The sequence below is a fragment of the Scomber scombrus genome, chromosome 5 (genome assembly GCF_963691925.1).
Source record: "Scomber scombrus chromosome 5, fScoSco1.1, whole genome shotgun sequence".
Taxonomy (NCBI): Eukaryota; Metazoa; Chordata; class Actinopteri; order Scombriformes; family Scombridae; genus Scomber; species Scomber scombrus.
The window spans coordinates 16,571,361-16,584,499 of NC_084974.1; the positions used below are offsets into that span (position 1 = coordinate 16,571,361).

The 13,139-nt window shown below is 40.3% G+C and overlaps 1 protein-coding gene across 1 annotated transcript; it reads left to right on the forward strand.

The window, feature by feature from the left end:
* Window positions 1-5,829: 5,829 nt before the first annotated feature.
* Window positions 5,830-10,127, forward strand: LOC133980237 (extracellular calcium-sensing receptor-like). The gene is made up of 9 exons (XM_062418896.1): window positions 5,830-5,969; window positions 6,159-6,453; window positions 6,615-6,701; window positions 6,940-7,209; window positions 7,810-8,013; window positions 8,098-8,373; window positions 8,686-8,913; window positions 9,025-9,148; window positions 9,217-10,127. The coding sequence occupies exons 1-9, from the start codon at window positions 5,860-5,862 to the stop codon at window positions 10,125-10,127; spliced, it is 2,505 nt and encodes an 834-aa protein (XP_062274880.1). The 5' UTR covers window positions 5,830-5,859.
* Window positions 10,128-13,139: the final 3,012 nt, after the last annotated feature.

The following is a 13,139-nucleotide window of genomic DNA, read 5'->3' on the forward strand; positions in this document are numbered from 1 at the left end:
TTGAATAAATAGAGGAGATTGCCCCCTTTAATGAAGAGAGAGGCTTCAGAAAAGTCTCAAAGTCTGAAGACTTGGGAAGAGTGGGGAATCCTGGGAATGAGCCACGGACAAAATTTCGGACTTGGAGGTATCTAAAAAAATGTTCTTTAGGAAGCAAAAATGTATTTACCAATTGTTGAAAAGAAGCAAAAATAGAATTAACATACAGGTCTCTAATAGTTTTTATGCCCAGCCTAGCCCATATAGAGAAGGTGCTATCCAATAACGATGGGGGAAAAATAGGATTTGCTGCAAGTGGAGCCTCAGTTGAAAGAGTTTGAAGGCCAAAATGACGTCTAAACTGAGTCCATATTTTAATGCTGGAGGCAACTATCACATTCTTAGTGTGACCAGAAGTAGAAAAAGACAAGGGCGAATACGGTAACGCTTTCAATGACGCCGGCTGAACTGAATTTGCTTCCAAAATCAACCATGATGGGGGGACCTCAACATCTCCATACTTAACCCAATAGTTCAGATTTCTAATGTTTGTTGCCCAATAATAGTAAAGGAGGTTTGGTAACACCATTCCGCCCAAAGCTTTGGGCCTCTGTAAAACTTGTAGACGCAACCTAGGAGTTTTCTTGTTCCAAATAAAATCTAAAATAAGACTGTCTACTTTACGGAAAAAGGAAAGAGGAAGGAAGATAGGAATGCATTGGAATAAATATAAAAAGCGCGGGAAGATGTTCATTTTAATTGCATTGATTCTGGCAGCTATGGAGAGATTTAGTAGGGACCATCGCTCAAAATCTTGCTTAATTTTTGTGAGCAGAGAGAGGAAATTTTCCTTATAGAGATTAACCAATGTTTTGGCAACATAAACTCCAAGATAAACAAAGCCAGCGTCCGTTACCTTAAATGGTAAATTTTGAAGCTGAAGTGAATTATCGATTACCTCTCCATTGACAGTAAGCATTTCACTTTTACTAAGATTAAGTTTATATCCAGAGAATCTACTAAATTTGTCTAGGACTGAAAGGGCTGCAGGAATAGAACGTGACAGAGTAGACAAAAGCAACAGAAGATCATCCGCATACAGCGCCACCTTCAGCTCTACACCATTTCTGGTTATACCACATATATCAGGATGAGACCGCAAAGCAATTGACAGAGGCTCCATCACAATAGCAAATAAGAGCGGACTCAACGGGCAACCCTGTCTTGTAGAACGATGTAAGCGAAAGTATTCCGAATTTGTGACATTTGTCCTGACCATGGCCTGAGGAGAGGCATATAATAATCTAACCCATGAAACAAATTTTTCCCCAAAACCAAATTTCCCCAAAATAAAAAAAAGATAATCCCACTCTACTCTGTCAAATGCCTTCTCGGCGTCCAGAGCTATCAGAGCTTCTGGGAGAGCATTTGAAGGAGGATTATAGACCACATTAAACACCCTTCTAAGGTTAAAAAAGGAGTGTCTATTACGTATAAACCCAGTTTGGTCCAAAGATATAATTGAAGGTAAGACAACTTCTAAGCGTCGGGCTAATAACTTGGACAATAATTTGAAATCGACATTCAGTAAACTAATGGGTCGATATGAACCACATGAAAGTGGGTCTTTACCTTTCTTTAGAAGCAGAGAAATGCAAGCCTGATTTAGGGTGTGGGGAAGTGTGCCTGAATTATAAGACTCAGTGAACATCTCTAACAGGTGTGGGGCCAGTTGTTTCCAGAATGTTTTATAAAACTCGGCTGGAAAGCCATCTGGGCCTGGACTTTTACCACTTTGTAATGATTTAACTGCCGCCTCAAGTTCAACTGCTGTGATAGGACGTTCCAGTTCCGCAGCTGCAACTCGATCCAGATTGGGAGTGTTAAACCTATCAAAGAAGGAGATCATATCCGCAGAAGTATTAGGACAATCAGATGAATATAGTAATTTGTAGAATTCCATAAAGGTTTTATTGATTTCCAAAGGGTCAGATGTTACGCCCGAGCCAGTCTCAATTTGAGGAATTAACTGAGATGCAGAAATTTGACGTAGTCGATGGGCCAAGAGTTTACTCGTCTTGTCACCCTGTTCATAAAATTTGGATCTTGATTGTAATAAAAGTTCAGTAGTATGCTGCGACATGATAAGATCATATTCAGCTTGTAAAGTCATCCGCTCCTTATAAGTATCTGGTAGTTTTGAGACTGCATATAAAGAATCTAAGAGTGCGATGCGTTGAGAAAGCTTGGCTAACTTCTCTCTTCTAGATTTTCTCTGATGAGCCTTATAAGAAATGATCTCCCCTCTGATAAAAGCCTTCATTGTTTCCCACAACCCTGAGGCTGTTACTTCTGGAGTTTTGTTGACCTGAAAAAAGAAATCCAACTGCTCTGCAACAAATTTAATAAAGTCTGTATCTAAGAGCAAATGTGTATCCAGGCGCCATGGTGGTCTTGTATTAACAAACTTCTGAAAATAAACATTCATAGAAATGGAGGCATGGTCCGAAACCACGATTGAATCGTATTTGCAGCCGGAAATGGAGGATAACAATTTGTTATTCACTAAAAAAAAATCAATTCGTGTATAGGTACGGTGAATGTGAGAGAAAAAAGAGTATTCCCTCCCATCCGGATTGAAAAAACGCCAAGGGTCAACAACATTAAACTCTTTCATAAAGGCTTGAATCACTTTGGTCGACTTGGACTGAGTAGCTGAGGTTGGGGAAGAACGATCTAAGGATGGATTCATCCAGCAGTTAAAGTCTCCACCTAAAATTAAATCATACATGGACAAGTCAGGTAGCATTGAGAAAACCTGTCTAAAAAAAGACTCATCATCCCAGTTGGGGGCGTAAACATTAGCAAGAGTCACTTTTACATCAAAAATGTGTCCTATGACAGCTATAAACCTGCCATCAGAATCAGAGATCGTTTTAACATGAACAAAAGGAATATCTCTATGTAAAAGAATAGCAACGCCTCTTGATCTACTGGAAAATGAGGAATGATATATTTTCCCGACCCAGCTCTTCTTCAGTCTAACACTATCTATCTCTTTTAAATGGGTTTCCTGCAAGTATATAATATGAGCATCCAGGTGGCGCAAGTAGTGCAGCACCTTACTACGTTTAATTGGATTATTTAGACCCTTACAGTTTAAACTTACAAATCTAACCTCTCCACCCACACTGGATAGTGTTCTTTTAACCTGGGCCATTAAAGGACAAAGAATTCACTATGTAAAAAGAAAAAAGGAGAAAAACAAAACAAACACAAACAAACAAAAAAAAACAAAAAAAACCCCCTCTCAATACATCTGGAAAAGTAGCGTAGGTGCCAGTCATTACCCCGAAAAAACACGAACAACCCCCCCAGATTCGAACAAACCTCCTCACTTAGCAGAAGCATCCAAACAGTGATGCGTGCTACTTCACCCCACATTGAAATAAAACCTGTCGTTATCTGCAGCGTAACCGTGCTACTAAACGACCTCAGGGAGTGTGGATATGTGCTGTCCCAAAATAAAAATAAAATAAAAAGGTTCCATGTATTATAATGAAGAAAAAAAAAAAGAAAAGAAAAAGAAAAACTGATTCAAAAGCACTGCATCAGTCAAAAAAATCCTCATAAATAGAGACTGACAGAGAGAAATATGACAATAGAAATAAAAATGAGCGCCAATATACTCTATAAGTAGAGCAATAAAAATTTACAGACAGTTCACCATACTATAGTCAGTCCCTGGATAAGATAACAGCAGCATAGATGCTAAATACAAACCGAGCCAACAAGCGCTGGAGGATTTCAAAGGCCGGGCCGGGATTCTTCTTGAGTCTCTTATTGACGAACTCCAGGGCCTGGTCCGGGTTTTCAAATCTGTAGGTCTGGCCGTCGGACATGGTGATGTGTAGAGTAGCCGGGTACCGGAGGCCGAATTTAACGTTAGCACAGGCATGGAGCTCCCTCTTCACCTGGGCAAAAGCCGCCCTCCGCTTGGCCACAGTCGGTGTAAAGTCTGGGAAGATGTGCACCCGTTTCCCGTTGTGTAGCAGGGGGGAGCTCTGTCCAGCGCGGCGTAGAATAGCGTTCCTCGTTTGAAATTGTGTCACCCTGATGACCATCGGGCGAGGTGGTTCTCCCTCCTTTGGTTTAGCACGCAAAGTGCGGTGGGCCCTGTCGAGCCCGGGCAACCCGTCGAGTCCCAACAAGTCCATTAAAAGTTTGGCAGTAAACTGTGTAGGTTGAGGACCCTCGGTTCCCTCAGGCAAACCCACTAGCCGAATGTTATGCCATCTTGAGCGTGCCTCCAGTTCTTCACATTTCTTGCCCAGAGACTCCACCGTAGCAGATAGCTTGGTGATATTCACCTGCATGCTAGTTAGCTGGTCTGAGTGCTCGTTAGCGCAGCGCTCAAGGTCATTAATAGTTCCACTTTGCAGGGAGACTTTTTCTTGCAGTGGTTTAAGAGCAGTCGCCACCTCCTTCGTAACTAGCTCTGATATGATTGACTCGAATTTTGTCACAATTTCAGTTTGTTGGTCGTCCATCATTACCTTGATGCTGCGTAGCATCTCTTCATTAGCACTCGGCCTCTCAGGTAATTCGGGCTCCTGTTGCGGCCTGTTTCGCAGACTCATCGGTAGACTCATTTTTCACTCGGCCGCTCGACAAAAATGCAGGTTTGGCTCTTAAAAACCACTTGTCACCTCGAAGTTGCGGACAGTGGACAAACTTAAAATGATATTAAAACTATATTATAATCACATTCCCGAGGAGCGACCGAAAAACACGTCCTACATCGTTCGCGTCTTGACTACGCCCCTTGCGCCACATCTTATGAATGCATTCTTATTCAATCGTCAATCTTTAAATATGAACAATGATTCACATTTGTATAAACAGGACAATAACAGTTGCATTGCACAGATATTGTAGCTTTACAAACATAGTGCAGTGATAAAGAAATAAATAAGGACCTTGTGACTCTAATGTACTCAGATATTTTAAAGAAATAAAGATGTGAAATTAATATTCTTTGAAGATTCTGAGGCTGAGTTTGTTGGGAAAAGACTTTCTGCTGATCTTCTAATCTGCTACACCTATAACCTCAATTTTTTTTATCAATTCAAAGTTTAGATTAGACGTTTTACAAACTAAATAGGAAGCTCAGTAGTAATTCAATAATAACTAATATAATAATTATAATCAGTAATTATTGATGACATCTTCTGGGGGTGCAGCTCTGCTGCTGACCCTGTGTCTCACCTGGCATATGTGTGGGGGCTGGGAGGGAGGGGGTACATGTGATGTGCTGTGTCCATCTCACAGACATATGTCTATGTGTAATGGAATGAATGTGTTTATTCTATGTACTCTATGTGTTTTATATACTATTATTACCAGTGAGACCAAAGACAATTTTCATGCAGGACATGACAATAAAGTATTTTCTATTTTTTCTATACTGTGAGCTATTGTAATGTAACATGTCCAGGCTCTTGTCCAGAGGACTAAAATAAGTGTGTTTAGTTATTTTGATTAATCACGTAATTGTGTGAGGAGAATCAGACTACAATCTTAACATAAATAAATGAATAGAGTTTTTCAATAATGATCTGGGGTTGATGGGTGGTATGATACGATGACAAAAATCACAAAATGAGATCACATGACTCTTCACATAAAATGAAGTAACCTTGCATGAAGATAAGAAACAGGTGTGAATGGAGGAGGGCAGTTATGGGGACATTCCCTGGTGCAGTTTTACTGTTGTATGTCTACCTGATCTTCATTTTGTTCTCTTACTCCTGTTCCTTGTCAGAGTCTCCCTCTCTTTTCTCATCTTGTAAATTAAGGAGACAGTTTTATCTTAATGGGATGCACAAGCCTGGTGATGTGATTCTTGGTGGTCTGTTTGAAGTCCACTACACCTCTGTCTTCCCTGAGTGGACATTTAGTTCAGAGCCACGTCAGCCCAGCTGTCAAGGGTAAGTCTTACACACCTGCAGCAGACAACATGGATCTGTGCAAATTATTCTGTTCAGAATAAGGAGAAAAATGCCACTGTGCTGCAATTCTTTTGAAATGTAAATAATATGTTTTCAAATGTGTTCAAAACATCAGCTCTCACAGTGGCATATTACTTTTTTGTTGTTAATAGTGACGTTTTGTGTTAGCTTTGACATTCTAGGGTTCAGACAAGCTCAGACCATGGCCTTTGCAATTGATGAGATTAACAGAAACTCCAACCTGCTACCTAATATGACCCTGGGGTACAGTTTTTATGACAACTGTGGTGCACTTATTATTGGATTCAGTGCTGCTTTGTCGCTGGCCAGTGGTCAAGAGGAGCAGTTTCAGCTTCAGGAGAACTGTTTAGGGACCCCTCCAGTCCTGGGGATTGTGGGTGATTCCTACTCAACATTTTCTATTGCCACCTCCAATGTGCTAGGTTTATACAAAATGCCTATTGTGAGTTTCCTGTCTTCTATCCCTTTTGTTTTTGTATTTTAATGTACTGTATTTGAATTGAGTTAATTTTTAAATGAGCATTGTTAAAATACAGATACTGAGTCTGGGTCTGACTTACATGAGATAAGTAACTTGGCTGCATTCTGTATGTTTCTTTATAGGTGAGTTATTTCTCCACATGTTCCTGTCTGAGTGATCGGAAACGGTTTCCATCCTTCTTTAGAACGATCCCCAGTGATGCTTTTCAGGTGAGAACCCATTGGAAAAATTGAGAATTACAAAATATGGTTCACAGGCAGTACAACAAGCTCATAAAAACAAATCCCTAATAATAGATATATTTTCTTTTCTCTTAATGGAATGTGTTAACTGTGATTGCATTATGAAATTCAAATAATAATATAATGTAAGATGCAGTTGTATTTGTTATTTTAAAAGAATATACTAGTCTGTGCACTAATCCCTCCTCTCAATATATCCACTCAGGTACGTGCAATGATTCAGATTCTAAAACGCTTCCACTGGACTTGGATGGGTTTGTTGGTCACCAATGATGACTATGGACTCCATGTTGCCCAGTCCTTCAAATCTGACCTGGCTCAATCTGGTGCAGGTTGTTTAGCCTACCTAGAGGTTTTGCCGTGGGACAGTGACCCAAGAGAACAAGAGAGGATTGTGCATTTGATAAAGACATCAACAGCTCGTGTTGTCATGGTGTTTGCACATGAGAATCACATGATTAAGCTGATGGAAGAGGTTAGAATTCATATTTAATACATGATCTTAACACAATGAATCATTATGGTTTTGTTTGTCTAAGCCAAAAGTGGCTAAACAAAATCATCATTTTCTAGTAACTAAAATAATCTACAACATCAAGTTTCAGATGCAGTTGAATTGATATTAGGTCCAGTGTGACAATGTTTGGTAATAGTACTTGTATACAGCATTTGTAAAACATTTTGACCTGTAGAAGATTCAGCTAGATGAAAAAATTACTTGAATGGTTGAAAATGTTTGAATGTGTGGATTTCTATCAGTGTGTGGTTATCAAAGGACTGTTTTCCAACAATTACAGGCATAATGAAGTTGCTCTAATAGTGAGATTAAATTGGTGAAGTTATAAAATGAGAACACCTGTTGTAACTTTCAGTCTCACATTTTACCCACTTTAATGTTACTTCTCTCTCTCTCTCTCTCTCTCTCTTTCTCTCTCTCTTAAAAAAAAAAAATAAAATACAGTATGCAGATTCTACATTAAACTGAGACTCTTCCTTTAAAAAGTAGTAGTTACAAGGTAAACTGTATTTTTTCCACAGTAGTCTGAAAATATATATTATATAATGCATTGTACAGGTGGTGAGGCAGAATGTGACAGGTCTGCAGTGGATTGCCAGTGAAGCCTGGACAGCAGCTGCTGTTCTCCAGACCCCCCAACTCATGCCATACCTGGGTGGCACACTGGGCATTGCCATCCGTCGAGGAGAATTAACAGGCTTCATGGATTTCCTGTTAAAAATACATCCTGGTCAACATGACAGCAATAATGAAAATAGCATGGTGGGAGTTTAAGCTTACATTTAATTTAAAATCAACATAGTAACATGCTTAATTTAATTTAATACTATGTTAAATACATTTCAGGTAAATCAGTTTTGGGAATACATATTTCACTGTAGATTTGCACCACCTCCAGCCGGTTGGGTGGAATCTGGGAGAGCACTATGCACAGGAGAGGAGGACCTAGAAAATGTGGAGACTGAGTTTTTGGATCTTTCTAACCTCAGGCCTGAGTACAACATTTACAAGGCTGTGTATGCTCTGGCATATGCCCTTGATGATATGCTGCAGTGTGTGCCTGGCAAAGGGCCTTTCAGTGGGTGCAGCTGTGCCTCTTTGCAAAGACTGGAGCCATGGCAGGTATGATGTCAACTTACACTTCACCTGTTTAGGCTTTAAAACAGCAGCTACACCTTGAGGTACTGAATGTAGTCTTGTGAGAATACAATATTGTGGAAAACAATAATTTATTATATCGACATTAGTCTATTAATTTAATGATGTTCTTACAAAAAGCTTTCAAGGTAAATTAGTCAATCATTTTAATCCAGCAAGAGATGGATACATTTATTCTCATTTTGTTTTTTGAAAGTGATAATGACGTAGGATTTCACTGGAGCATGTCACACTCCTGATTTGTTGTTTTTTTCTCTTTCATGCATCCATTTGAAGCTTGTGCATTATTTACAAAAGGTCAACTTCACCACATCATTTGGTGATCAAGTGTCATTTGATGAGAATGGTGATGTTTTGCCAATATATGACATTATGAACTGGCAGTGGCTCCCTGACGGAAGAACAAAAGTTCAAACTGTGGGTGAGGTCAAGAAGTCACCCTTCAAAGGTGAAGAGCTCACAATTGATGAGGACAAAATCTTCTGGAACTTTCAACAAAAAGAGGTCAATTCTGCATTTAAGATTCTGACTGTAGATTAGTTTTCAAATTTAGCAGTGTATAATACTGTAGATTCAGAATGATAGCGAGATAGAAATGTTTTTTTTTTTCCACAGCCATCCAAATCAGTGTGCAGTGAGAGCTGTCCTCTAGGTACTCGCATGGCCAGAAAGAAGGGTCAACCTGAGTGCTGTTTTGACTGCATCCCTTGTTCAGAGGGAAAGATCAGCAACAATACGGGTGGGTGTTTATTTTTAAATAATTTATTTTATGAATATGTATTTCAACACTTCCCCTATTTTCGCTAGACTCCATGGAGTGCATTAGTTGTCCAGAAGACTTCTGGTCCAGCCCCAAGCGTGACCACTGTATTCCTAAGAAAATTGAATTCCTCTCCTACCATGAGCCTCTGGGCATCTGCTTGACCACCACATCATTGCTGGGCACATTTATCTGTGCTGTTGTCCTGGGAGTCTTCACCCATCATCGCAGTACACCCCTGGTACGCGCTAACAATTCAGAACTGAGTTTCCTGCTATTGGTGTCACTGAAACTATGTTTTTTGTGTTCACTGCTGTTCATCGGCCGCCCCAGACTATGGACATGCCAGTTGAGACATGCAGCATTTGGTATCAGCTTTGTGCTTTGTGTCTCATGTATCCTGGTGAAAACCATGGTGGTTCTGGCTGTGTTCAAGGCCTCCAAACCAGGAGGTGGAACCAGTCTGAAGTGGTTTGGTGCTATGCAGCAGAGAGGGACAGTTCTGGCTCTTACATCAATCCAGGCAGCAATCTGTACTACGTGGCTTGTCACATCTTCACCAGCTCCTCATAAAAATACTCAATACCACAATGACAAAATAGTGTATGAGTGTGTAGTTGGCTCCACTCTTGGGTTTGCAGTGTTGCTGGGTTATATTGGCTTACTGGCAATCCTCAGTTTCCTGCTAGCATTTCTAGCCAGGAATCTTCCAGATAACTTCAATGAAGCCAAATTCATCACTTTCAGCATGCTGATCTTCTGTGCTGTGTGGGTGGCATTTGTCCCTGCTTATGTCAACTCCCCAGGCAAATATGCAGATGCTGTGGAGGTATTTGCCATCCTGGCCTCCAGTTTTGGTCTCTTGGTGGCACTGTTTGGACCCAAATGTTACATCATCTTGCTGAGACCCGAAAGAAACACAAAGAAAGCAATCATGGGTCGAGCCATCACCAAGTGATACAATTAGCACTCCCAGCACAAGATAGATCAATCAATTTGATCTCCTCTATATTTTGCATTTAGCAGTGGTATTCACCAGGAGAAATTAGACACAATAAAGAAAGGTTTAAAAAAAGTGAGTCTTGCTGTTTTTTCTAATCATTTACTCTTACATTCCCCTGGATTTGCAAGATGAAAAACATTTTATGCTGTGTAAACAATGTCTTTAAATGCAGTCCCACTAGCAATCATGAACACAGAGATGTTACATACTTGCGCTACTGTACACTTGACATGGGCTTGGCTTCTACATACAACTTCCCAATCTTCATTGACCAAAGTGATTGTCCCTAACCCAGTTACTATTGTGCTCATTGAAGAAGCTGCAATGGCCAACAGTGGTAACAGCAGCAACATCACCTCACACATTTCCAGTGGTTGCACAATTGGAAATACATCTACATTGAAAAAAAAAAAAACATTACACTTGGTCCTAGGGGAATGACATTGTGGGTGAGCACAATATGCATAAAGACTGTATACATATTACAGATTAAATAGGTCATAAATGTATTTCTAAAAAATGTGTAAAAAGCATTTCAGCCATTTAGTTTTGAATTGTGGAGTTAGGCTTCACAAGCTGTGTTTCAAGATTTCTGTGTTTGGATTTAATGGGCGGGTCTGAAAATCACCGCTGCGTTAAGTAACCCGGCGGTGTTTAGCATAAACCTGCCCCTGCTGCTGTAGAGGTATAAATACATTCAGTGCACACTACTACGGTCTACAGTTAGCCAGTTTGCCGAGTTAGCCGCCGAGCTAGCAGCCGAGTTAGCCGCCGAGCTAGCAGCTGAGTTAGCAGCAGAAAGCTCTCAGACATAGGGTCAGTGGCGGCTGGTCAATGCGGGGGCGCTGGGGCGCCGCCCCATCCAATAATCTAGAGAAAGTCTACTTAAACATATTAAATATAAATTAATTAGATAATGCTAAATCATTATGAAATAAAAAGTATTTGCTTGTAAAATGCCTGTTAGTCTCTCAGCACCTGTCAGCATTCATTATAAATCGATTCCAAATTGTATTTTATAAATTTCTATATGTACTTCCTGTATGCGGGGCGCCGGCCTAATGGGAGTCAATCATAGACATAATAAAGACACCATCTTTATTATGTCTATGGAGTCAATGCAAGCCCTCAAACTTTTGACAAGCACATGACCTGAGGCTGCTCTCTCATTGGCCTGTGTCACGTTTTCCACGGGGCACAGCTCAGTGACACGCCCACGGACACGCCCACTTTTATTGGCAGCGAATTGTTGTTGTTTCATGTTTTTAATCTACTGTGATTGGACAGTTCGGGCTGTCATTCACGCCCTCCCGTCAGCCGCAGTCACCCAAACTCCTGCTGACGGTAGGTTCAGGAGATGACGTTAAAGTGAAGCCGCGGAAATTAAAGAAGATTATTTTGTAATATGTCTACAAAAACATAATTTCACAAGACTTTCACTAGAAGAGAGAAAGAGGTTAATATGATAACGGAATGATAAACGGAGCTGGCTAGCTGGATGCAGTGTGAGTTATTCCTTTTATTGCTTTATCTGTTTGCTGATTTAAAGTGTCAGCACCGAAGCGTTGTGGACAACGACAAGGGAACGAGACCTAAAACATCTCTCTGAAAAAATGCAAACAGAAAGCTGCAGCCATCGAGACAATAGCATGGAGCTAAGTTGTTTTTAGCAGACTTAGCATTGCTGAGCTCTTTCTGCAGCTGTTTCACCACATCTGGCCACATGTGGACCTCCGCTATGCCAAGCTCTATGGAGTTTATTCCCTATCTTAATTCAAGAGCATATTAAATGGATTTGAGAGCAGTATTTATTGATTTCATGCTCAGATATTGTGATATTTTCTCCCAAAACTCTGCTCTCGCGCTCAAATTTGCTCTGCGCATGCTCGCACTGTGTCCTCGCACTCGGTTACTCAGATTTCTTCTTAGTCAGGATGATGATCCCATTCACAGTACAGAGAAAGAACAATAAAGGGGAAAATGGGATGGGTACCAGGGTTTCCCACAGAAAATGTGTTAGTTAAGGTGGTGGGGAGCAGTGAGACGGAGGGGGGGGGGGGGGGGTTATTACTGAGGTTGTACTAAGAGGTGGTGGTGTACTTGGGTGCATTATATTGAAAGGTGTTCCTAATATTTTGCCATCCTCATGTATGTTGATGGAATGGACAAAATATTAAGAACACCATTCAATATAATGCATCCTAATACACCACAATCACTCAATAATGAACATAAAGCAGAATGTTCACCTTCTTGTTAAAAAATGTAGTATAAGCTTCATAAATGTAGAATTTATAGCAGAGCTGCTGTATTGGATTAAATTAGATTGCACAGGTTAGGCCAGTGAGTATCTTATATAGTTAACTTATTCTCTAAACTATATTTTATAGTAATTACAAGTTATATAGTATTATACAGTTAAGTAGTGATATTCAGCTTCAGTAGCATCACGTTTTTGTTGAATCTGCCTCACTCTCTCTCTTCAGGACTGCTGAATGAGAAAGTCTGAAACGTGTTGCTATAGTAACGTCACAGTTACCTGTTTGAGGATTAACGTTGTTAATGATGACATCACATGGCGCTGTTTTCATTAGTTTTTCTGAGCAGGTTCTGCCTCAGATGATGTAGATTTATGTTTTAACCAGCGGTCTGTGTTTGTTTCCTTAAACTTAATATCACTGTTAGCGTGTCTGTGTTATGCTAGCGGGAGGTACAGCGAGAGCTACAGGTGTGTTCAGGGTCGAAGTCAGACAGTCGGACATAACGGTTCAGGTCGTCCTGCAGTAAACACCGCTGTAGACGTTGGTTGAACATTAATATACATCGCTGTAATTGTGTGCGGGAATATTAGTGTTGGATTTGCGGGAATCAATTAAATTGTGCGCAATACCTGCAATCCCGCGCTGATATTCAGGCCCTGATCATATATATATATTTATTTTTGTTTTTTATTTTTTATTTTTTTAA